The 27,205-nt window shown below is 35.0% G+C and overlaps 1 protein-coding gene across 6 annotated transcripts in view; it reads right to left on the bottom strand.

Annotated features, from left to right (window-relative positions):
* Kif2a (kinesin family member 2A) overlaps nt 1-27,205 on the bottom strand; it is a 60,140-nt gene continuing 32,935 nt past the window's right edge. For 4 of the 6 annotated variants that reach the window (XM_090331887.1, XM_090331886.1, XM_090331888.1 and 1 more), the window contains exons 6-21: nt 27,045-27,145; nt 24,425-24,520; nt 22,229-22,283; nt 21,586-21,748; nt 18,017-18,107; nt 17,832-17,895; nt 16,616-16,707; nt 14,346-14,488; nt 13,571-13,775; nt 12,878-12,988; nt 11,883-11,950; nt 9,646-9,759; nt 8,641-8,791; nt 5,759-5,860; nt 4,251-4,386; nt 1-3,284 (exon numbers count right to left, since the gene is read on the bottom strand). In XM_090331887.1, coding sequence (XP_090188013.1) covers nt 3,199-3,284; nt 4,251-4,386; nt 5,759-5,860; nt 8,641-8,791; nt 9,646-9,759; nt 11,883-11,950; nt 12,878-12,988; nt 13,571-13,775; nt 14,346-14,488; nt 16,616-16,707; nt 17,832-17,895; nt 18,017-18,107; nt 21,586-21,748; nt 22,229-22,283; nt 24,425-24,520; nt 27,045-27,145 — 1,778 coding nt within the window. In that variant the 3' untranslated portion in view covers nt 1-3,198. The remainder of the gene's footprint in view (nt 3,285-4,250; nt 4,387-5,758; nt 5,861-8,640; nt 8,792-9,645; nt 9,760-11,882; nt 11,951-12,877; nt 12,989-13,570; nt 13,776-14,345; nt 14,489-16,615; nt 16,708-17,831; nt 17,896-18,016; nt 18,108-21,585; nt 21,749-22,228; nt 22,284-24,424; nt 24,521-27,044; nt 27,146-27,205) is intronic. The other 2 variants (XM_090331891.1, XM_090331890.1) reach the window with 1 other exon arrangement.

A 27,205-nucleotide genomic window follows, 5' to 3' on the forward strand; every position in this document is an offset into this window, starting at 1 on the left:
ACACACACGCGCGCAATGAGAAGATGTCACTGCAAAGAGCTTGACTGTTTTTCATTTAAAATCACTGCTTGTACCACTGATTGTTTTGTATATTTTAAGGCAGTCAGTTCTAGTATCAATTTCTTTAGGTTTTGAGTATACTATACATCCAATCTTATGTCAGTTTCAAGCTCAATAGCCGCAGATACGCACAACCTTCATGTTTCTTACAGTTATTGTATAAAGATAGTACTATTTACTATGTTTCTGTACTGTGAATCCCTCTTTAGGCCTTCTGCTCATTCCTTTAAGTTAAAATAGGTTCAAGCAGCCATATAGTCCTGTGTAATTTCTTACTATTCACATGTACAATAAAACTTTTTTAATATTCTCATTCCTTCCCCCGATTATCCAGTATAATTTCTTGATCGCTTACCTCTTGTTAGAGCTCAACCTGTTTCAGGGCTCTGGAAAAACCTAATCCACTGCCATCTCGCAGTGGCAAACCATGCCAATTACATAAAGTGAGGACACGCAACTTGAAAGAAGTTGACTAATGACAGTATGTGCTCTTTCTTAGGGAGACAGTCATATGCTAAGCAGAAAAGTTTCAAAGGGTTTTTACAAGTCAATTGAGTTTAAATCTCTGCTTTCAGCAATTTTGCAGAACTGGAGTGCTCTGGTATTATGACTTCTAGATAATTAAAATTTCTAGTATATATAGTGTCAAGTTTTATTAGCTGCTACATTTAAATAAATATGCTACTAAGTCCAAAATGTGCTATTTCCTTTATGGAAGAAATAATTTAAATAGCTTCATTGGTATCTTCACGTGACTTTATACCTAAAGCTTAATATAGGGGTATTTCTGATTATTTTAGTAAAGGCATATTCTTTTGATTTTGAAATGTGGCTCCCAACTTATAGTAAATGCTACTATATAATTAATATTTTTGTTGTTCTTGTTAGCCAATCCTGTGTCTTGAACACGGGGTCTTTGAGCTTTCTCAAGGCTAGCACTCTACTACTTGAGCCACAGCTCTACTTTTGGCTTTTTCTGTGTATGGGGTACCAAGAAATTGAATCCAGGGCTTCTTGCATGCTAGACAAGCACTCTACCACTAGGCCACACACCCAGGTATTAATGTGTTTTCTTCATCAGCTTTCAAAACTGAGAAAGTACTGAGAAAGTGTTTTATCCATTAATTAACTGATTCTTATCGGATTAGTTTAAGATCCAATTCTACTTTCTAAGGTTGTTTTCCTTTCCCCTAAATATATTAAGTTTAGTTCCTTTTCTGGCTAGTTTTCCACCTATAAAGCTGAAGGACTGTATTATACTACCTCTCAAAATTTTGTCTGTTACAAATTTTTGAAATAACTAGTCTATTGATCACCATCATAGTATTAAGGCAGCATGCATATCTATAAAAACACCTTCCAAAGATAATGCCCATCCAATACAAATAAAGTTAATCTGTTGTGCTTAAAATGAGCATTTTTCACAAGTCTAGTACCCTCTGAAGACCAATCTCACTTTTAATGCAGCACAGAAAGTTTCCCATTCTTGTTTTTGCAATAAACACAGAATGTCTTGACTACAAGAAACCTGAGTTCCTTCCGAAATAAATGTGACTGTATTGAAGTATATTATGTAAACTCAGTCCATAGATTTTATTAATAATCATTATGAAAAATCTACATTTGTTTTAGATTTCATGTACACAGAGCTTTCCACCATGGTATTAAGAATTCTCACAGCTACTTTTGAGTTCACCAGTGAAGTAGAGAATCTGGCTCATGTGACTCTCTATTCATAGTTTCCCTTTGGTCTATGAAAGAGCTAGTAGTTCCTTAGAATAAGTCAAAACAAGATATCCTTGGGAGACTGTTAATCTACTCCTGGATTGTGTCATGGGAACCAAGGAAAACTCGTAGAGAGATATATTAAATCTTTAAACACAAATATTTACATGAAGAATGGCCAGTTTTCTTCCTCAGCAATTTGTAAAAATAAGTGCTACCATTTAAAGAGTAGCCTACTAGTCTACTGGTAAGAATGCAGTTACTGTCACAAATAATGGTGAAACGTCACACATTAGGTACCGGATGGAATCTGGATGAGACCCGCCTTTCAAGGCAACATCAACTCTTCTTTATCAAAGGAGTTATATACCGTCTGTCTATATTTGGTTTTAACTAACTTCTACTTTCAATGTACATTTACATGTTCATGCATCAGAAGCCAATTTCCTTTTAACAGCACATTAAATAGATAAATTTGGGGTGCTAATGAACACTTCAACTTAAATAATGGCATTGGTAAAGATCAAATTGCACTATTAGTCTTTTTAATATCACACTAGCACACTGCATATATATGTATTATCCTAAGATAAAACTCTTCTCAGAATTTCATTACTTTTTATTATACACCAACTAGTATTTTAGTTCTTTACAAAGAAAATGCTAAGAAAATTATGATCACGTTATTATGGTTTTAAAAAATCATAATTCCAGATTTCTTTACATATAAGATGGAATGGTTCAGCAGCTATGTCCACTGTCACAGACTTTAGTTCCGTTCAATGATATGGCACATCTGCAAAATTAACTAGTCACACACAGAAAAGTCTCAAATACAGTAAAAATGTACACACAATAAAGGTAATTTACAATGACAAATGAGGAATGTAGTTTATCTTGGCTGTGTTTAAGAAACTTAGGGTCAATAGCCTTGTTCAAGGCACAGAGCAAGAAGTGAGCACAGCTGTCTCTAGGAATTAGGTAAGGTATATACAATCACAGATGAGGTATGCATGCACTCAAAGTACTTAAAACTGTTCAGTCTCCCTACGAAATTGAACTGAGTTAATAGGAAATGCTGTGTCTTCTCTCTACTCTCCACCTCTGGATCATCCACAAACTTATTTCATCAAATAGAAAATAAAGTTGGTAAAATCTCCAAAAGTAAATCACTATCTGGGTAAATGAAACAAAATCCTTCACTAATCCCAATTCTTGGTTGTTTCTCCTGGACTAGAAGCATTTTGTAGATAGGGGAAAAAAAAGTTTCACAAAATTGAAATGTCATTCAGGTAAAAGACAATACATCTGCCACAGACACTTGAAATTTCAGATTCTCAAATGGCCCTTACAGCTGAACCACGGTATGTAACATTTGCAAGGGATCTGGGTTCTCTAGCAGCAAATTCCAATTTAAAGGGCACGGGGTCTCTTCGGGTTTATTTGCTTGCTAGCTTGTTCTTCTTCTTGTAGTGCTGCCCGGAAAGATTTCACTTTATCTTGGAAAAAAAAGAAAAGCAAGTTTTTATTTAGATGCAGTGTAGTATAAAACTACTAATTCTATCAAAATTAGTATTTTTATAACAGTAACTCACTATTATTTCCTTTGTTCATTTTGAATCTAAGAACAATGCTTAACTTTTACAATAGTTAAGTTGTATTATAAGAGAAGCCGACTTTTCTAGGTGTTTCCACTGGGTTCTGTCAGGCACTTTATACAGTGTTGAGATTTAGTATGAATTTTTCTAGGATAGGCAAATTTTTACACACACACACTATATACCTATGTTGGCAACTTAGTCTGAGCCATAATATAGTTGTACCTAAAAAAGGACATTGTCCTTAATTAAACTACAAGACAGGTATTTCTTCTCTCGGTGCTAAGAAAATTCTATTCCCCATTCCTTTGCTATCTTTTTTAAGCAAGTGCATTTTATTTATTTATTTTTTTTTTTGCCAGTCGTGGGCTTGAGCTCAGGGCCTGAGCACTGTCCTTGGACTTTCTCAAGGCTAGAGCTCCACCACTTGAGCCTCAGCACCACTTCCAGCTTTTTTCTATGTATATGGTACCGAGGAATTGAACCCAGGTCTTCATGCATGCTAGGCAAACACTTTTTAACCACTAGGCCAAACTCCCGGCCCCAGCAAGTGCATTTTAAAAGACAGTTTTAAAACTTAATTATCTGGACAGTTAAATTCTTACACTGAAAAATGCAAAATGTAGATACTAATTTCTTCAGTTATAAATTAGCTCAACATTCATAGACTCTAAGAAATACAAGAAAAATCAAAGCTAAATGATATAATCAAGAAAAAAATCTTAGAATATATTTTCTAGATGAAAGAAAAGTAACGAGAGAATTGCAATTAATGTTAAGAATCCTCTTGCAATAATAGAAATTTCCCACTAAATATACATCATGGGGAGGCAGATTTGTACCAAACACTAAAATGAAAACAATTACCCCGCAGTTCAGTCAAAATGTCTATTTTTTGCTCAAGAATAGCTTCAAGTTGTGTAGCATATGAATCCACATCATAGTCTACTTCTTCAGTCATCTCTAGAAGGGCTTTTTCATCCTCTAACCAGCGAATAGATTCCTAAAAAAAAAAAAAAAATTCAGTCATCCTGTATAGCTCTTTGTAAAACATACCATGCCAGTTTACCAATTCTGTTCAATGTAATGAAACATCTGAAATATTCTCTAAAATATTAATAAACATAGAACATCTTTACAGATAGCAAAATTATAAAACTGTTCCTTAAGTTCAAACACGATGAACAAGAAGAGATGGCATCATTTTTCTTATTCTACCTTCAGTGAGGATTTTGTAGAGGGAATGAATCAACAAATAAACATTAAGCAAACTGTCAAAATCTCAACAGCTGACTTTAGAATAGGGTAAGAATGAGTATAATAAAGTCACTAAACATTTGATAGGAACTATGGTAGCCTAGACTTTAAAAGCCACTTGTTTGGATTAATATATCATATCCAATTGATTATGCTTCAGTTTAAATATGGTTTTGTCTCCTCTCAAATTCATTGTGGAGTTTAATCAGCATAGGTATTAACAAGTGGAAATTGCTGGGTGTGGTGGCTCACACCTGTAATCCTAGCTACTCAGGAGGCTGAGATCTCAGGATCAAGGTTCAAAGCCAACCTGGGCACAAAAGGACCTGAGACTCTTATCTCCTCTAGAAAACAGAAAGTAGGGCTTGCCTCAAGGGTACGGAGGTAGCCTTGAGCTGAAGAGCTCAGGGACAGCGCCCAGGGCCCAAGCCGAGTTCAAGCCCCATGACCTACAAAAATAATAATAATAAAGAAGTGGACATTTGGCTTATTCCTGTAATCCTAGCTACTCAGAGGTTGAGATCTGAGGATTGTGGTTCAAAGCCAGCCCAAGCATGGAAGTTCATGAGACTCTTATGTCTAATTAACCATCAGAAAATGGGGAAGTGCTGCTGAGGCTCAATGTGGTAGAGCATTAAAACCTTGAGCTGAAGAGCCCGGGAACAGCATCTAGGCCCAAAGTTCAAGCCATACCACCAACCAAAAAAAAACAGTAGCAATTACAGTGTTTGGAGGTTTTGTTTTCTTTTTGGAAAATAGATTAGGATTAAAGTTATCAAGGTGTAATCATCATAAACACTGATAACTTTAAAAGTAGAAGAGATCAGATTATAGACAAGACTTTGTCCTCATCTTACCATGTTACTTTTCTCTAAAATTGGACAGCTGGCCAAAAAAAGGAGACAGAAAGGTTAATAAACAGATCTTTTCATATGGTGGAAAGATGTTTGAAGACACTGGTCATCCTACTAAGCAAATGTCCTACAGGGTAAAAAAAATGCTATTATATGTTCTACAAATATGCTATATACATATAAATGTCAACAAGTATACTCTAAGACCAGTATTACAGTCTAATGAGAGTTACAGAAGTTTCAGACCACGTTGCCATTTCATACCTGGAACACTGCCCTGTGATCTTCTACAACCTGTTCTTCCATTTCTACCATTTGGGAGACAGCTTCATGGAAAGTAAACAATTGTGGAGAAACTTCTTCTTCCTTAAAATAGAAAGTTTAAAAAAATATGACATAACACTTATCATTTTAGGTGCAGGTAAAATTGGTTAAACAGGTAAAATTGGTTAGAACACTAAAGTTGGGTCCATATATGTCACCCTGAATTAATTCCAAATGGATCAAAGACCTTGAGGTAAAAACAAATACCCTCAAAACTTTACAAGAAGGAATAGGAGCTACACTAGGTCTGTCTGGGACAGGTCAAAACTTTCTTAATAAAGGCCCAGAAACACAACAAATTAAAGAAAGTTTGGACAAACAGGGCTACATTAAACTGCAGAGCTTCTGTATGGCAAAGGACATAGCTAGCTAGCAAGTTAAATAGCCCACAGAGCGGGAGAAGATCTTCCCTAGCCATGTAACAAATAAGGGCCTTATATCTAAAATATACCTACAGCTCAAAAAACTGAATCTCAAAAACAAATCCTCAAAGAAATAACCATCCCATTACATGGTAGGCTAAAGACTTAAGAGACTTCTCTGAAGAGGAAATAAAAATGGCCTAGACACATGAAAAAGTGCTCAACATCTCTGGCCATAAAAGAAATGCAAATCAAAATAACTTTTGAGATTCTACCTCACTCTAGTTAGAATGACCATTTTCAAGAAATCTAACAACAGGTGCTGGCAGGGATGTGGCCAGAAGGAAATGCTACTACACAGTTGGTGGGAGTATAAACTTGTTCAACCACTCCGGAAAGCACTATGGCAGTTCCTCAAAAGACTAAACACAGAGCTCCCCTATGACCCAGCAATCCCACACTTGGGTATTTACCTAAATGCAAACAAGGGCATATTAAACAAGGGTATTTACATAAGCAAAGGCATATTAAAGCTACTAGCACAATGATGTTCACTGCAGCATTATTTACCATAGCTAAGATATGGAACCAACCCAGATGCCCCTCAGTAAGTAGATGATTGGATTAAGAAGATGTGGTACTTATACACAACAGAATTCTATGCCCCGTTCATAAGGAAATGGAAAGACTTGGAAAAAATCATATTAAGTGAAGTAAGCCAGACTCAAAGAAACATAGGTTTCATGGTTTCCCTCATTCATAACAATTACTACACATCTAGGATTCTACTACCAGAGAATCATAATAGCTCAAAAGCTACGGCCATATAGGATCAGGTCAGTCGAAATGAACTCTAGGATATGGAAACGAGGTTTATCTTTGTGATTGTTGTTCTTAATGTACTATGTTATTTCTTTTCTCTTTTTTTCCCCTTATGGTTAATCTCATGTGGTTACTCTATCTGGCTTTGTTAGCTGGTATAGTATATGTTTGTTTATTTTTTTGAAATAGGGAAGGGAAGGGGAAAAATAAGATGATTAAGAGGTGTGGGGAGGGAAAGGGGGAGAAAAACATGAAAAGGGGTAAAGTACTCACTACTTGACGAATGTAACTGTAACCACCGTATATGTTACCATGACAATAAAATACAATTGTAATAAAAGCTTATTTTATGAAAGTATGATCTTTTTGTTTGTTTTGATTCTGGAGACTTAACCTGGGGACCCACAAGCTACAGCTCTTACAGTAGATTTTTTCAGTGTCATTTACAATGACTTAAGAATAAGGAAGCTGTAATGGTGAAGGATTAAATACACATGAAAGGAAAAAAAGCACAATGTCTTTCCATGGATCAAAATAATGTAAATCTCAATAAGAAAGCTTTACTGAGAGATAACCTTATTTAACAAATAATAATAATTTTCAGTTAGCCTAAGCTTTACTGATTGCTTTACCTTAAAAAGCAATCTCTGTTGGAATAAGCCAAATATACATTTGTCTCAAACATACTGAAATACTTCATTGTAATTGATTTGTATATATTTCCTTATATTTCCTTTCTGTGATTGTATGTATATGGGTAATTTGGTACGGGGCCTTATATACTTTTTTGCCCAATGCTGGTACTTTACCACTTAAGCCACATACCTTCACTTTTAACCTTTTTTCTGGCTACCTAAAGAGTATTGGATTTGTCTGTCCCAAATGGCTTTGAACAATGATTCTCAACTCTTAGCCTCTACATTAGCTAGGATTACAGGCATATGTCTCCATTGCCCAGCAGTACCAGTTTCATTAACAATTTAGTTTACATACAAATATGTAAGTCTCTGACTTAGGCATAGTTCAGTTCATAATGTGATAACTTTATGATGGCATGAAAGAAGTATGTATTGCAATACCAGACTTCAAATGTTTTTGTTCTGAAAAAACATCTTGCCCAGATCCTCATTCCTGTTGGGATCCTATTGGGATACTGCCACATTGGACTTAATGTTACTTAAAAGAGATTCAAAAATAGCTTTAGATGTCCTTAAAATAAATTACCAGACTGTGTTTTGAAGGGTTCAATTCGTACTATCACTAATTTTTATTCACACTGTTTGCTGTGTGTGCCTACATTCTAGTCCTAGAGCTTGAATTCTGGATCTGGGAGCTATCTGGGAGCTTTCTTGCTCAACGCTAGAAATGTACCCTTCGATCCACAGTTCCATTTCTGGCCTTCCAGTGATTAATTGGAGATAAGTCTCATGAACTTTTCTCCCCTGGCTAACTTTAAACCTATGCTGTCTCTAACTGCTAAACTCCAACAACCTTTCTGCCTTAGCCTCACTGGGTTAAAAGCAAGTACATGAAAATATACTGATTGTCCTTGTCCCTGCTTTAGGTAAAGGTTTATAATTATGTTCAGCTACTGATTTTAAAAACTTACGTCAGTGATAACTATATTAAATCACTCACATTTTGTTCACAAAGAAGTTTTAGGTCATCCCTTTGAGGGGAGCTCCCTACACCCCACTGTGTCTCTAAGTCATCAATCTGGTTTGGTGGATGGTGCATTATGGGACGGACATCACCAGCAGCAGATGGATCTACCGTCAGTTCTTTCACCCTATAAATACATAAGAGGATCTAAGATTTAAAAAGACCCACTAAGAAAAACACAAAAAACCCAACTTCATCCACATAAAAACAATTCACAAACTAAAACTGATGAATCATGTCACCTTTGTGATCAGATTTATCTAAAATCTGTAGAAACACTACGGGGATGTTTGGTTGTTTAAATCAAAGATTTACTTAAGAAATTTTACAATAACTTCATGTTAAATTGTATGCATATAAAAATTAGCACTAAGCAGATACATTCAAAAGAAATAAAACAGTATTGCATTTATATGGCACAACATTAAAAATAGGATCTAGATCTACAAATTGGTCATGCTAAAATCTGGAAATTTGGTAAACTTTGATTTATCGAACTTCTGATCGTCATAATGTTCAATATTAAGATAGCTAAATAGGAAACTTTTGTTTCTAATGTACGAAGACTAAGATTTTAATTTCTACTATTTTTTTAAATGTTTACTCATATTTGATTTTACACATTTGGAAAAGGTTATTTATCCTCTGAATCAAGAGGATTCTTATTATGTTCTTGTAGAGAAGGAACTCTAAGATTATAAAGCTTAAGTTCTTTATTTTAAGCAAGACAATTTATCACTTAGTGGCAAATATATGAAAGTGACATCATCCTTTAAAAATATGAAGCTCAAATTCTAAATCAACATTTTAAAGCAAAGGAATGAATAAGACATGAAAATGTAGATCATGCAATACAACCACCACCTGCCAAATGAAATGAAAATAAAAATAAAATTGCGCAGCACACAAAAATAAAATGTTTTATCATGGACAATTCAAAAGAAACTATTAAATAAACATTATATGTAGAATGAACTAGACCTGGTAATTGAAGGAGAAAAGTCGTCATATTCATAAGAAGGAGAGAGATCAGGGCGATTGCCACTACCCTGTGAGAAGGGAATGTCTGATGGACTAATTCCAAACTCCTTTACTCTGCAGTGCCAAAACAGCAACAAATGAAAAGGAAATGCTCTTGTGAAGACAGCAATACACAGCTCAAGTTTTTTTAATTAGTACTGTTTCGTTTCAAAAAGGATTTCACACACCACTGCTGTAGTCATATATTTTAATTATTTTTGTTTTATTATTTTGCCAATCCTGGGGCTTGAACTCAAGTGCCTGGGCACTGTCCTTAAGCTTTCTCAAGACTAGCACTCTACCATTAGAGCCAAGACACCACTTCCAGCCTTTTCTGAGTTCAAGCCCCAGAACTGGTGGAAGAGAGACAGAGAGAGAGAGAGAGACAGACAGACAGACAGACAGACAGACAGAGAGACAGAGAGACAGACAGAGAGAGAATTATTCTACTTAAATCAAGTTCTCTTAGGGTACAAGTTAATGAGACTGGGATAGTTATTTACAATTTAGAACAGAAGGAACAGAAAACTTTTTTCAGGACTCATAATATTCTATCTCCTGACAATAAGCTTTTCACTTTGTAAGTATGAGTTAAAGAATTCTTGAATATTTCTAGATACTTTTTATGTGCATATATTTCAGATTTTAAGAAAAACTTGAAAATGAAAATTGTAAACAAAGTGAAGAAATAAAACAAATATTTTAGGAGAAGCAAAGGCATTCTCCACACTAGAAAGAGGTTGCAGATCATTCTAAAATTATGAACCTAACATGCCATAATGGAAGTTTAAATCTATATAAATTCATTCAAACAGCAACAGTGGGAAAATAAAATATATGGAATAAATGTGCCTGTATCAACCCGAAACTCCATGGGCATTTGAAACTATTCATTACTACAGGAATAAACTGCTTTAATCATATCAATAATGATTCATCTGCTTACCAAAACTGGAAGCACTGACATCCACATAGACCAGAAAAAAAAACGTATTTCTTTCTCAATCTCTAAATTTCCTATATGTAGCACTAAATATCAAGAATTTGCGAAATTAAGAGCCATTTTGAAAAATACAGATTAGTTCCTTTATTTTCACATATATCATAATCTTTTCTTTGGCAGTACTAGAATTTAACTCTGAAGATTTACCACTTGAACCTTATTCCCAACCCCTTTTAGTCTTTTGTTGTTGTTGTTGTTGTTGGTTCTGAAGTTTGAATTCAGAGTCCAGGAGCTATCCCTCAGGTCTTCTTCTGCTCAAGGCTACCACTCTACCACTTTGTGTCACAGTACCACTGCTGGTTTTCTGATGTTTATTTAAGCTTTGAACCACAATCCTAAGATCTCAGGCTCCTGAGTAGGTAGGATACCAAATGTGAGCCACCAGTGCCAAGTCCCTTTGAGTCTTAATTTAAGAATTAGCATACCTCAAATGTAATTATACAAATATATGTAAGTAAACTATATTAACCTTCTAATTTGTAAAAATGTAATCATGTTCTAAGAAATAAAGGTACATAAAAATATCAGGCTCTTCTCCAATTATACAAAACATTTCCACTTATTTTTACCACTTTATAAAAGTCTAAATGCTAAGTAACATGTAAAATTTTATTTTGAAAATTCAAAAATGTGAAATAGTTTATCCTATCAAGTTTGTTTTGCTTGTTTCACTTTCTTTTTACCAGTACTAGGGTTTGAACTCAGAACTTCTAGTTCTTGTCAGGTTGCTTTGCTTGCTGCCCTACCACTTAAACTATATCTCCTAATCAGCTTTTTGCCAGTTAATTACAGATGGAATGTCAAGATTTTTCTGCCTGGCTTGCTTAGAACTACCATCCTCTACATGTCATCAGCCTTCTGTATAACTAAGATTAGACACATTAGCAACTAACACCTAGAAGTTTTGTTTTTTTTCTTTTTATTAAAGAATTAATACATTGATTTTTACATCATATTTCAAATGACATATTTAACAAACAAGTATTCAAGAAGGGAAGAAGTTTTGTTTTTAATTTAGTTCTCTATGTCCCTCAAGCTGGCCTGAAACTTGAAATTCTGTTGCCCAAGCTTCTCCAATGCTAAAATTACAGGCGAGAACTTCAGTGTCAAATTTCCCTATTAGATATTAAATCATGGTAATTATTGTTCTAATATATTAGATTCAAATTTCAAATCCAAGAAATAACTTTCATACCTATTTGCATATCTTAATGTGTTCAGTGTATTTTCACAGGATGCCATTCCTGGCGAGATTGTAGCAATCTAAGAGGAAAAAGAAAACCGAAGTTAAAATACCACAAGAAAGCAAGAAAATAAATGTAACTAATTATACCATTAGCTTTTACCTTACAAAGGTTATTTAAAATATTTACTAGTAATATCTGATCCCTAATCAACCTATAAAATCAAACCTATAAAATCAAACCTATAAAATATAAACAACTCTCTGAAGGCAACCAGCAAACTATTCAAAGACTGGCAATTCCGGGAACACCCCTGAATAGTCTTACCTTACCTTATTTTTGTTTATTTATTTATTTTTCTAGTCCTGTGCTTTGTACACAATACAATACTATTAAGCAATATAGCTAAACCTAAAAGAAATTACATTTATTTACTTATTCATTCATTCATTCATTGGTGCTGGCATTGGAGCTTAAACTCAAGCCTACAATGCTCTTAGATTTCTTTTTCCATTTGAGCCACATCGCCACTTCTGGCTTTCTGATAGTTAACTGAACAAGAGTCTCAAGGACTTTCTTGCCCCGGCTGACTTCAAACTTTGATCCTCTGATCTCAGCCTCCTGAGTACCTAAGTTTTACATTTTCATTTGCTGCTCACATACCATGGAAACAAAGAGTTTGTAGTTAATGTCTGCTAAAGAAGACTAACCAAAACAAATCTCCAGGATAAAAAACAGAATTCAAAGTCTCCACAATGTATTCATTTTCCACATATGAACATACACACACACAAAATCTCTCAGACAGTGGAATCAATCCAATGCATTACAGCTGCAATATAATCACTTCTATCTGTTTGGCAGGAACAGTATCATCTTAGATATCCTTATGTCTCACAATAAAAGGATTGAAATGACTGAAATTAATATAGGTTTAAATCTTCCAGATACTGAACAATAATACCTTCAGCATTAAAGAAACTAAGAAAAACAAAAAGGTACTTACCATGCAGGTACGAGAGTTTTCACCTATGAATGAATCTCTTAACACCTGAGTGAGTTTACTTGCTCGGAAAGGGGTATGAGGTTTATTTCTACCTAAGGCTCTGATGCACTCCTGAAAATTAAGAAATTAAGGTATTATAGATTAGGCTTTCTCATTATTCCAAAAAATATAACTGAAAACTATGAGAAATGTTCAAAAGTGACAGGCAATAGAAACACTGTAAAAGTTAAATTTTAAAGTGGCATTCTGAAAGAAAAAAATATGCATCTTCTATTGTAATCCTTACACCCCTCTACACTTCTAAGTAAAGGAAAAGACAAAGTAAACTGGCCAAACGTTTGAAAGACATTCCATACTTCTTTTTAAGACATTACTTAGTAGTTCAATTTTGTGGCTGTCTTCCTGAAGAAATCACAACTGATTACAGTTCTTACAATCTATCTAGGCAGCTTCAGAAGAGGCCTGCAAATTTGCCTATCCTTTACCCCATCTAGGAAGAATGAATGATGTATATAAGGAAAAATTCTAGGTACAATGAACAAAAGCTATAAAGTCAAATATAACAACAAGACTTTGAAAATCCCTCTTTGTTTAGTAGGTTAAAAGCAGTTTTAAAATTAAACAGAATTTTACAATTAAAGTTAAGGTCAACAGTAAAATACCGTTCATAATTAAATTTCACAGTTTATTTACCTTGAGTGCTAAAAGGCTTTTATTAATTTCAGCACCTTCAAGCCTAGTTTGCCGATCTGCACTGGAAGTATCAGCTCCTCTTTCATTTCCAGCCAAATCAATGAGAGAAAACTTGCCATGCAGTTTTCCTTTCCTTCTGAGAATAATTTGAAACACTGCATGGCTCCGAGATGAATGTGCATTTGCAGATGTTTGACCAGATGTTCTACAAAGTGATTAAAGACATCCTGATACATATGAATTCTATGATTCTATCATATTAACCATGGTACCTTCATTCAAAAAGCAACAAAAACAAAAAATCTATTTAACTAGTTTTAATGATTTAAATTCAGAAGAGACACTCTTAATTTAACTCTTAAGGATAAGGAAATTCATATACTCTCGTATTCTTTCAATACAATCACAGTGTGGTATTAATAGGCATCACTCAAATCACAAAGTAACAAATGATGTTAGGAACAATGATTTTGTTTATATGTGTGTGCAAATCTTGAGGGCCTGGGCTCTGGCTTCAGAGCTTTTGTGCTCAAGGTGAGAACGCTACCACTTGAGCCACAGCTTTATTTAAGCTTTTCTCTGATAAGAGTTTCACAAACTTTCTTGCCAATGCTGGCTTTGAACAGTGATTTTCACATTTGAGATTCCTGAGTAGCTAAATTACAGGCTTGAGTTGCCAGCAGCTGGCTGAACAATGTTTACTTCAAAATACATGGAGAAAAACTACAGCTTCATTTTTATGTAGTACCCACAATTTCCCTCTCTTGGGATTTACCTGCAACTGTTGCCTATGTCAATAAGTTTCAGGACATCTTCCACACATTTGACCTCCCGTTCTTGTAATCCCACCACTTGAACCTGCTGTTTTCCATCTTCTAGTACTCTTAATTTTGTTTTCCTATTTAGCAAGTCAAATACCTATGAAAAACCATATTGAAATTAGAACTAGGTTAAGAAAAAAATCTGTTGTACAAAAATGAGTAAGAGTCCGAAAATTGTTGGAGATGAAAATGACTGGTCAATATTAGAATAATGTTAGACCATTAAGAGCTTCAAGCTGGGCGCTGGTGGCTCACACCTGTAAATCCTACTCGGGAGGCTGAGATCTAAGGATCTCGGTTCAAAGCTAGCCTGGGCACTAAAGTCTGTCAGACTCTTATCTCCAATTAACCACCAGAAAATTGGAAGTGGTGCTATGTCTCATGTGACAGAGCAACAACCTTGAGCTGAAGAGCTCAGGGATAGCACTCAGGCCCAGAGTTCAAGTCCCACAACAGACAAAAAAAACGTTTCAAATGATATTTACTTTTTTTTTGGCAAGTCCAGGAGCTTGAACTCTGGCTGCTGTCCCTCAATGCTGCTTCTTTGTGCTCAATGCTAGCACTCTACCACCTGAGCTGAAGCACCACTTTCAGTTTTTTTCTGAGCAGTTTACAGGAGATAAGAGTCTTACACACTTTTCCTGTCCAGACTGCCAAATGGTATTTTTTAAACCTCATGACAAAAGTAAACTCTAAGTACTACAAATAAATATAAAATGTTCAACAAAAGAATGGATCTATAGTTCTCTTCTTTGATGAGTCCATCTGGTTTTGGGATAAGGGTTATGCTGACTTCATAGAATTAGTTTGGTAAACAGCTTTCAGCTTCAATTTCATTGAAGAGCTTGAGAAAAATTGATGTGAGTTGTGCTTTGAAGGCTTTATAGAATTCGGCTGTGAATTCATCAGGTCCTGGGCTTTTATTGGGTAGAAGGCCTTTGATCACCATTTCTATTTCATTACTCAAAATGGGTGTGTTCAGTTGGTTTAGATTTTCTTGGTTTAGTTTGGGTATTCATCATAGCTAAGATATAGAACCAACCCAGATGTCCCATCATGAAGACGTGGGGCAGGTGTGTGTGTGTGTGTGTGAATCATGGAATTCTATGCTGCCATTAGAAAGAATAACATCACCCCATTCATAAAGAAATGCAAAGACTTGGAAAAAAAATCATATTAAGTGAAGTAAGCCAGACCCATCATGAAGATGTGGGGCAGAGGTGTGTGTGTGTGTGTGTGTGTGTGTGTGTGTGTGTGTGAATCATGGAATTCTATGCTGCCATTAGAAAGAATAACATCACCCCATTCATAAAGAAATGCAAAGACTTGGAAAAAAAAATCATATTAAGTGAAGTAAGCCAGACCCAAAGAAACATAGTCTCCATGGTTTCCCTCATTTGAAACAATTAGTATACATCTAGGATTCTTCTGGCAGAAGATCATAAAAACTCAAAAGCTATGTACATATGGCCATATACAAACAGGCTAAATGAAATGAACTCCAGGATATGGAATAAAAGGTTTATCTTTACGATTGCTGTTCTAGAGGTACTATATAAAGCTATTTCTTTTCTTCTTCTTTTCCCCTTATGGTTTATGTCATGTTGTTACTGTATCTGACTTTGGTACTTGGTATATTGTATAGATTTGTTTATTTGAAAAAGGGAAAAACAAGATGAGTGGGAGGGGTAGAGGAAGGGAAAGTGGGAGAAAAACATGGGAAGCAGTATCAATGTTAAAGTAGTAATGTACCCACTACCTAATGAACTGTAACCCCTTCTCTGTACATCACCGCGACAATAATTTTTTTAAATAAATAAAATGTATCGTAGTGAAAATTGAAAGCAATAGGAATGTATTCATGCTGCTCAACTGTACACTTGAAAATGTTTAAAATTTGTGTATATTTTGACATCCCTCCCCTCTTGGGGGAAGAGCTTCATGCTTGTTAAGTGTGCTACCACTTAATCTATGTTCTTAGCTCTTCTAGCCAAAGTAGCCTCACACTGTGATCTACTTTAGCCTTCTGAATAATTAAAATTATAGATATATGCCATTATGCCTGTCTTATTTTGAGACAGGCTCTTTCTGATGGTTTTCCTTAAGCTAGTGTAAGAATCCTGATCCTTCTGTTTCTACCTCCTGAGTAGCAACCATTATAGGAACATACAACCATGCCCAGCCACGCGTTAAAAAAAAAAAAAAAAAAGTTATATCCACATACCTTTCCACTATAGATTTCAAAGAAAGTTGCATATACTTGAAGTTCTAGTTTCTTATAATTTGGCTTCTTTATCATTAAAAAGACATCTCGAGCTATCAAAAATTCATACCAAAAAAAAAAAAACTGTTAAAATGCAACAAATGTTTATAAATAGTTTAATTTTTCTAGTTTTATGGGAATCAGCTAATTTTTACCTAGAATGATAACATTAATTCTAAAACAAACTACTATTAATTTTATCAAAAAACAAAAACACGCTGCAACAGAAACTACTGTTTTATATCCAAAAAAAGGATCCTATCACTTATTCTTACAAATAACATAAGTGGTCAGAATAAAATCATTCCATACCAAATAGGCTTTAATTATTTTTATGATGAAAAAATGTGGGGCCCGGTACCAGTGGCTCACGGCTATAATCCTAGCTAAGGAGGAGGCTGAGATCTAAGAGTCTCAGTTCAAAGACAACCCGGACGGAAAAACCGATAACACTCCTAATCTACAATTCACCACCATCTCAAAGTGATAGGGCACTGGCCATGAACAACAGAAGCTTACAGACAGCACTCAGACCATGAGTTCAAGCCCCATAACTGACAAAAAGGAAAAAAAAATGTTTTGGATGGCACTGGGATTTGAACTCAGTCAACACTTGGGCCATGCCCCACAGTTGTTTTTTGTTTGTTTGTTTTTGTTTTTGTTTTCCTGGTCTTGGAGCTTAAATTTGACTTCAAACTGTGATCCTCAGTTCTCAGCCTTCTGAGTAGTTAGGATTACAGGCACAAAACACAGAAGCTTTTTACAATGTAGCCATCAATAAGTTATATTGTCTTAATAATACTATCATACAAGGAAAATAAAAATTTGTTACCAAAAGTTAACTTTACAGTTTTTTAAACAATCTAATAATATACAAGTTGGATATATTATATATATAGCCAGACAGCATTTGTTTTTTTTGCCAGTCCTGGGCCATGAACTCAGGGCCTGGGGGCTGTCCTTGGGCTTTCTCAAGGCCAGAGCTTTACCACTTGAGCCACAGCACCATTTCTGGCTTTTTTCTATGCATGTGGTACCAAGGAATCAAATCCGGGTCTTAATGCATGCTAGGCAAGCACTCTACCACTAGGCTAAATTCCTGGCAGGAGACAGCTTTATTTCAAAATCACCCTATTAACCCAACAATACTAAAAATTACACGGTAAAGGACTTTTACCTGCTAATGCATAAATTCCCTTAGAACAATCCTGGTTCTTTCCTGAAAAGTCACCACCCATAGTCTATGTTTGGGGGAGAGAAAAAGACATTATGTAAAAGTAGATCTTAAGAATGTACATCTCAGAATTTCATAGGAAAAGAAGTTGGCACACCACACCCGGATACCAGGACATAATTACTTACATGGGTTTTTCCACTTCCAGTCTGCCCATAGGCAAAGCACGTAGCCATTCCTCTTTCAAATATAGTTTCCACTAATGGCCTAGCAGTAAACCTTCAAAATAAAATGTGGTTGTTATATAAATATTTGTTAAGCAATTAAGGATAGTAATACCCAATAATATAATAGACCTTATTAACTATACACTTTTTTGTTATTTGTATGGAAGGATTACAGTTACCTAAATCAGATAATAAGTACATTTGTTTTTCTAACAGTGTCAGTTTTCCCCTTCCAAACCCATTTACCCACAAGTTGTACAGTTAATTTTCAACACTGTGTCTAGTGAGTATGACTATACTATTTGCTCACTGCTTGTCCCACTATTTCTGGGCTTCTTGTGCTTCTTCTTACCCTCTCCCAAAACAGATAAACTTACACATAAGACAAAAGGAAAAATTTTAAAAATAATCTCTAAAGTACTTAAGTTATTTAAATATTAATTTCAAATAATTCTAGAAAAAAGAATGGTCATAATAAAAATGAAGACATCAAAGCCAAAAGTAAATTATTTCAGCAGAAATACAATCAAATGCATGATACTAACAATAAAGAAAAATCAAAAGTTTAAAACCTGTAAAAATATTATCTTTAAATCTTTTATTTTATTATTTATTTTTGTGGGTCATGGGGCTTGAACTCAGCCTGGGGTGTTGTCCTTGAGCTCTTCTGCTCAAAGCTACCACCCTACTCTTGAGCCAAGCCCCACTTTCTGTTTTCTAGAGGTTAATTGGAGATAAGAGTCTCAGATGCTTTAGTGCCTGGGATGGCTTTGAACCTCAATCCTCAGATCTCAGCCTCCTGAGTAACTAGGATTACAGGTGTGAGCCACCATGCTGGCTTATTTTTAGACCTTTTAAATAAGTAAAAAAACAACATAACCTTGAATGTGGATAATATACTTAGGGGGAAAAAAAAGAGAGAGAGAACAAAAGTTAAATCTGAAGGACAATCTGAGTTGAGGGACTGCATACAAAAAGAGAATGCCAAAATATTATAACCTGGATTATTTCTCAAAAATAGTGGTAAAATTCCACTGTTAGAATTAAAATTTAAAGTGGTGATGTGGCTTAAGAAGTAGGGTAGGGAGCCTTGAGCTGAAGAGCTCAGAGACAATGCTCAGAGTTCAGACCAAATAAAACAAAACAAACAAACCAAAAAAAAAGAACCAAAAATGTGGGAGTTGGGTACCAGTTACTCATACCTACAATCCTAGCTACCCAGGATGCTGAGATCTGAGAATCATATTTCAGTGCCAGCCTGGGAAGCAAGAGTCAGTAAGACTCTTATCTCCAATTAATTAGAAAAAAGCTGAAAGTGGAGATGTGGCTTGTTAAGAGTGTAAGTTTTTTGCTCAAAAGCTCAGGACAGTGCCCAGCCCAAGTCCTGGCCCCAATAAAGGTGTAGCCCCCACCACCAAATGAGAAGGTGTTGAGAAATACTTCATTAAGCAGATTGCTAAAAAGTATGTTAGAAAACAAATCTATGGGGCCAGGAGTTTGGCCTGGGGGTATAGTGCTTGCCTAGCATGCATGAAGACCTGGATTCAATTCCTCAGTATCACATATATAGAAAAAGCCAGAAGTGGTGCTGTGACTCAAGTGGTAGAGAGCAAGTCTTGAGAAAGCCCTAGGACAGAATTCAGGCCCTGAGTTCAAGCCCCAGGACTGGGGGCGGGGAGGGGGGGGGCGGGAATAATAAGGTACAGAACAAAAAGCATAGGAAAAAGTTAGCAGCACTAAGAATAAACATGTAGAATGAGTAGCCCCCAAAATGTAAGCTTCCTAAATGCATAAAAGTTAAGCATAATAGGGTAGTTATTATAAAGGTCAAACAGACAAAACTTTAATAAGGATAAAATAGAAGGGAGTGAAGAAGAGGAGTACTGTTTGCAGTAGAGCTATGGCTAACGTGGTAAAGCTAGATTCTTGAGAACAATAAAAGCTTAGGGGCAGCACCCAGCCCCAAGACCAGTCAAAAAAACAAAAACAAATTTAGGGCCCGGAGTTTGGCCTAGTGGTAGAGTGCTTGCCTAGCATGCACAAAGACCCAAGTTCAATTCCTAGATACCATATACATAGAAAAGGCCAGAACTGGTGCTGTGACTCAAGTGGTAGAGCTCTTGCCCTGAAAGAGCACAAAGACAGGGTTCAAGCCCTGCACTCAAGCCCAGAACTGGCAAAAAAAAAAAAAATTAACACTATTTCCTTTTGATTTATAGAAGAACATTCAGTTCACTTGCTAAAAAAAATTAATGATGCTGGTCTTCACATTTCATTTGTAACACAATTGTTAGGAGTCTTATTAATTCTAAACTTACACTTCTAGGTAAATTTATAAAATAAAAAGGTAAAAAAATTTAACATTCCAGTAACTGAAAATTCAGTTCTACATAAAACAGCACTGTACACTGAAATTGGTGCAAAACTCATTAGAGCTAAGTATGTTTAGAACTAGTGATGTAGTTTAACTCAGTAGCAGGGTGCTTGTCTAACAAATCTACAAAGTGGTTTGAGCCTCAGTGCTCAAAAGCAGATAAGTAAGTTTGTAAAGTGATCTATGAACATCAAACACTGACAAAGTCTGCAGAGTCTATATACTTAACACATGAAAGCTTAAATTGTGTAAAATGATTACATAAAGATAGGAATCTCAAGTACTAAAACCATACCCAACTTAAAGATAATAATCTAAAAATCTAAGTTTTTCACATTACATTATCCTGTAGATTCTGTAGATTACATTAACATTTTCTAGGAATTTCTTTTTTATTTGTTTGTGTATTTATTTATTTATTTATTTATTTATTTATTTATTTATTTATTTATTGCTAGTCCTGGGCTTGAACTCAGGGCCTGAGGCACTGTCCTTGGGCTTTCTCAAGGCTGGAGGTCTACCACTGAGTCACAGCACCACTTCCAGCATTTTCTATGTATGTGGTACCAAGGAATTAAACCCAGGTCTTCATGCATGCTAGGCAGGCACTCTTACCACGAGGCCAAACTCCCGGCCCTTTACAGGAATTTGTTATCCATGTGTGTGTCTGTGATACATATGCCAGTTAATTATTAACTGGCACTGAAACTATAATTTTTCCAAGAAACGGAGAGCAAGTACTAATATTTATTTTTTAATTTTTCACATTTTATGAAACTCAGAATAAAACAAAAATCATATTACAGCTCTGGAGAGTGGAAATAAGAACAAGGTTATAAACACAATATAAAAACAGCACTCTAGCTGGGCGTGGTGGCTCTCGTCTGTAATCCTAGCTACTCAAGAGGCAGTGATCTGAGGATCAAGATTCAAAGTCACCCTGGGCACAAAAGGACCTGAGCCTCTTATCTCCAATTAACCTCTAGAAAAGGGGAGGTGGGGCTTGGCTCAGGGTAGGGTGGTAGCTCTTCAGCTCAACGACAGCGCCCAGGCTGACTGAATTCAAGCTCCATGACCCCCCACCCCACACACAAAATAATAATAATAATAATAATAATAATAATAATAATACTCTAATTTAGAACAAATTACCTACCTATAAACCATTTCATTAGGAGCTGAGTCATCAAAGGCGTAATCAAAACGAAATGTTTGGTTTTCTAAGTACCTTGTTAAATCTACTTTTTGTTTAGGTTCATGTACCATCACAACATCTTTACTAGGGATTGTGATCACATCAAGATCTTTCAGTTGAGTTTCTAAAAGAACAAATGAAAAATCAGTGCCCTGTATTTTTTCCACAGTATTTGAATGCATAAAAATTAATGTTAATAAGTTTACACAAAAGATCTTTAAAGGAAATAGTTAATAAATATGCCATTCAATAAAGAAACTATGTCAACTAAAAAGTAAACAAGATTCATTTCTGTGAAGTAAGAATCAAGAATGGCAATGCTTTAAAGAACAGTAACAATCCAACAGGTCTACCCATGGAAATTTTCCTAAGTTAATGCACAAATGAAAGGAAATGATTCACATTTAAGTTTCTAAGCCAGTGTGACTTATGTAGTAATCAAAATAACATTACTAATTACATGAAATTTTCAACTTTTTGGTTTTTTTGAGACAAGGTTTCATGAAATAGGACAGACTGGCACAAAACTAGCCATACTCCTAAGTGTTGGCCTGTGTCAACTTGTTGAACTTCAACTTTTTATAGAATTTATTAAGCATTGTACCTTTTTTATTCAGTGGTCGTTTTCTTACACACACACATATTCTATGTTCATCAATCTAGGAATAAGAAATATTTTAATTCAGTGATTATCAGCAATATGTAAAAAACAATAAATATTTCTTCAGTTTCTAAAGATTCATACATTTTAATTTAACCTTAAAATATAAATTAGCTTTGAATACATTTTAAAGGGTGTCAAAACACAATTATTTCTGGAGTATAATGGAAACATGCTACTTTAGGTTCTGGTAAAGCATAACCTTGGAAAATAATTATGAGGAAATAATTTTTGCAGGAGATATTATAGTACTTGAAGTTATGATATATACACAAAAATAAATAAAACTTTCTAGTCTAAAAAGTGTTACGTATATACAGGTTGATTATCAAGAATATTGTTGGCTAAAATTATTGCTACTAAAATCCAGAACTCTCAGGATATTGAGGCAAAGTAGTTTAGAAAAATTTTTATATTAAAATTTTGTGTGTGTCAGTACTGGGGTCTGAAACAAAGACTTCAACATCTTGCTCAGCTTTTTCTCTCATATCTGGCGCTGTACCACTTATGCCACTCCTCTAGTCCACTAACAATTCCTACAATGTAAATATTTTTTCATAAAAGTTATATTCTTGGAGTGGGAGTTTGGCCTAGTGGTAGAGTATTTGCCTAGCATGCACAAAGACCAGGGTTCAATTCCTCAATATCATATACATAGAAAAAAGCTCAAAGTGGTGTTGAGGCTTAAGTGGTAGGGTTCTAGCCTTGAGAAAAAAAGGACAGTGCTCAGAACCTAAATTCAAGCCCCACGACTGACAAAAAAAAGTTATATTCTCTTTCTTGAAATAAACATGTTAACATGAAGCTAAAATTAAAAGCCAAAACTTTTTACTATCATTACCAGGCTTACTAAATTCTATTATAGCCATGTAGTATACCTAACACAAAGTTACTTTCTGTAACCAAGACATTTTTAAAATGTTAGGTCATACAAATTACATTATTCACAAAGCATTTTCTGAGCAACTAATTCTCTTTACATTTTCTCTTTTTGCTTCCAGTACTGGAACTTGAACTTAGGGCTGGTGTTCTATTACTTGACTACGGTTTATCTCTGGCTTTTTTTGCTGAAGGTAACTCTCTCAGTCTTCTGAGTAGCTAAGATTACTGGCATAAACCACCAGCAACCCAGCCCAAATTCTCCTTTTTGAACAGCAAAGGAGTTGAAGATGACACAATGCCTTCAGCGCTATATTTCTGGTCTATTGTAGACTTCAAGAACCATCACTTGGTTAAAGCCAGAATACATGTATTTAAAAATAAAAGATGAATAATAAATTGGAGTGAGGGGCCGGGAGTTTGGCCTAGTGGTTAAAGTGCTTGCCTAGCATGCATGAAGACCCGGGCTCGATTCCTCAGTACCACATATAGAAAAAAAAAAAGCCAGAAGTGGTGCTGAGGCTCAAGCGGTAGAGCTCTAGCCTTGAGAAAGTCCAAGGACAGTACTCAGGCCCTGAGCTCAAGCCCAGGACTGGCAAATAAATAAATAAATAAATAAATAAATAAATAAATAAATAAATAAATAAATAGGAGTGACAGTTCTATCAATAGTTTAAGTTGAAGAAATGAACTTGGAACTGAGAACAAACCTAATTGGCAACTGGAAATGAACTGAGTCTTCTTACATCACTGTATTAACTGATCTCTGTCCTTCCAGACAGGAAAGCCTTGCATGGTAAAGGACATCTCCCTGAGCAGCATTTCCAGTATCTGAAGTTATGGGAGAGGAGCACAAGTAGATGATTTCTTGGTTTTCTTCTTAAAATATAAGGAATGTGCCCTCATAAAGAACCAGGACAGGGAGTTTGGCCTAGTCGTAGAGTGCTTGCCTAGCATGCACGAAGACCCAGGTTCAATTTCCTTGGTACCACGTACATAGAAAAAGCTGGAAGTAATGCTGTGCCTCAAGTGGTAGGGCTTTTAGCCTTGAGAAAATCCAAGGACAATGCTCAGGACCTGAGTTCAAGCTCCAGAATTGGCATAAATAAATAAATAAATAAATAAATAAATAAATAAATAAATAAATAGTAAAAGAAAAACCATATCACTAAATACAGTATGAATTTAATAGACATCTACATGTTTTCATTTACAGGACAAATAAGTAGTGCCAGTTCAATAGTTTATAAAGAATCTTACAGGATCTGCTGTCGTTAATGGTCTATAATCCAAACTTCCTCTAAAGTCTCTGATCATACACATAATTTCATAATTCGGGTTTGTAGCATCAACATCCTATCAGAAAACAAAAAAAAAGTTACCAATTATTGTAACACTACATGCTGTGTTTATGTTGTACGTGGTTTGAAAATTGCAATTCCATTAGTGTCATTTGTCATAACCAAGCCTGTATTCAAACTGAAAGTATAACAGTTTCAGAGTTCAGGTTTAATATATTCATACCACCTACCAGATTAAAAATATAGTCTACATATATCTGGTTAATTATAAGAATTCCTCAATAACACTATCTTTTAACTACTTAAAACACCATCTATTATACATATGCTTTATGTCAGAAAACAGAGCAAAAGAGAAGCAAGCACTCATGTAAGAGAACAGCGAAAATTTTAGAGTAGCTGAAATTGTATACAAATGCAACCTAGATTCAAATTACTCTAATTAATGTGTCAGCAAATAAAAAATGGACTCATTTATATTTACTTTTTATAAACACAAAAGCAAAAACAAAATCCTAAAGCACGGCAAGACAACTACATATCACTAAGATATAGAACTTAAGGAATCAAAAGTCAATATTACTTTTCATTTTTCAAAGATTCAAATTATTTTTATGCTATAAAATTAACAAAGTTCAGATTAAGTTATAAATAACAATAGTAATTAGCATGCTCTCATAGCTATGAACAATAAATCTTTTAAACATTTTAAGAAATCTGGCCAGGCTCACGCCTGTAATCCTAGCTACTCAAGAGGCTAAGATCTGAGGATATGGGCTCAAAGCCAGCCCAGGCATGAAAGTCTGTGAGACTCTTAACTCCAATTAACCACCAGAAAACCAGCAGTGGCACTATGGCCAGCCTTGAGCTGAAAAGCTCAGGGACAATATCCTGGCCTAGAGTTCAAGCCCCATAACTGACCCAGAAAAAAAAAATCTGATTTTTTTCATAAATCATGTCCAGATTTGCTTTAAATGTAAACATTAAATGTTACAATAATTTTTCAATTACCCTTCTAGAAAATAATATCAACCATGTCAACTGAGAAGCAGATGGTTAAGAGATTACAAAAAAAAGAAAAAAACAAAAAAAAGAGATTACAGATGATTAATATCATGAAGTACCTAAAAAAAACCACCAGGTGGCATCTATGCTCCCATAAGTACCTATTTTGTGTTTTATTTCTTTCAAAACTCTACTAGGTGTCTTGTAGGGACTTTAGCAATCTGATCTACTTAGATTGAATATTATACTGAATCCTCAGTCACACAATACAACATATAAATTGACTGTGTAAAAGATTAAGGGCATTTTCATATACTAAATAAACAACCTTACATTTTATTATACAAAACAAGTTCTGAGATTAAAATAGATAAGCACAATGGAAAAATTGTAGATGAAATAATGAAATTTCTAATTAGGAAGAATCTATAAAGGAGTAAAAGAACAATTTCATATTCTTATCAAATAGCTTTTCTACCATCTAAAGGAAATGAGAGGGACATAATAAAGACTGGTATCTCAGTATAAATCAAAGCACAAGAATTTCACTTTCCATGATGAAATTACATATGGAAAGCAATAAAACTTGATAGAAAATTTGTGTGCCATTAAGAGTATTCTTTCAAAATTGCATTTTCACAACATATCAAAATGTTACTATGAGTAAATGTTAAGAAATCTATACATAGGTTTATAGCCTATTATTCAAAAATCAAAACTCTAGGACTAACACATTAAAAAAGCATGAAAAGTCTGTTATGGCAACATATTTTCAAGAATTTATTATTCTACAATATTAACTTAAGAAATGTTCTTGTTTTATTTCTTTTGTCTACCACAGTTTAAACTCAAGGATTCACACTTCTTTAGCCTGTTTACTAAACTGGCAAGATACAGCCTGAGGCATACTTCCAGCCGGACTTTTATTTTTTGCTAATACTTAGGAGATAGAATCTTGTGGCCTTTCCTGCCTTGGTTGATTTCAAACCAAGAGTTCTGAATTTCAGCCTCCTGTGTAGTTAGGATTGCAGGGATAAACCACTGGTGCCTTGCAAATTTAAGTAATTCTTGAAATTTATGAAATGAATGATGCCTTTCCATTATTTTGTGCCCCACCCCCCCACCTGCCCCTACAATAACTTTCAATGATATAGTCTCGAGAATCATGGGGTGGAGCCAGGTGTTAATGGCTCATGGCTATAATCCTAACTATACAGAAGATAGAGAAGTTTGAAGGCAGTCCAGGCAGAAAAGTCCACCAGACCTTTTCCCTTGAAGAGCTGGATATGGTAAGACACACTTGTTAACCTAGCTACTAGAATGACTAATATAGATGACAATCACCAAGAAGAGTACCAGACAGGAAACCAGACTCTACCTCAAAAATAATCAGCAAAAATCAGGGCTAGAGTGGGAGGCACGAGGAGGGCGGGGCAGGGGCAGAGAGGCTCGAAGTGTAGCTCAGTGGTACAAGTTCTGGTTAGGAAACACCAGCTCTGATTAAAACACCATACTGCAATAAAATATAATAATAAAATCTTTAGTTGTAAAGAAAGAGCACTGATATTACAAACCTGGGCTCTTTTTTCTCTAAGTTCTTGCTGTTGCAGTCTCCGTTTCTCACGTTTTTCTTGCAATTTTTCTACTTCTTTCACACAGTTAGATTTTCTACGAGCTGAAAGAAGATAAGCTATTAAAAAATACTTTTCTTTTTTAGAGTATTATCGACATACGC

This window comes from Megascapheus bottae, chromosome 4, assembly GCF_031878675.1.
Source record: "Megascapheus bottae isolate mThoBot1 chromosome 4, mThoBot2.hap1, whole genome shotgun sequence".
Lineage (NCBI taxonomy): Eukaryota > Metazoa > Chordata > Mammalia > Rodentia > Geomyidae > Megascapheus > Megascapheus bottae.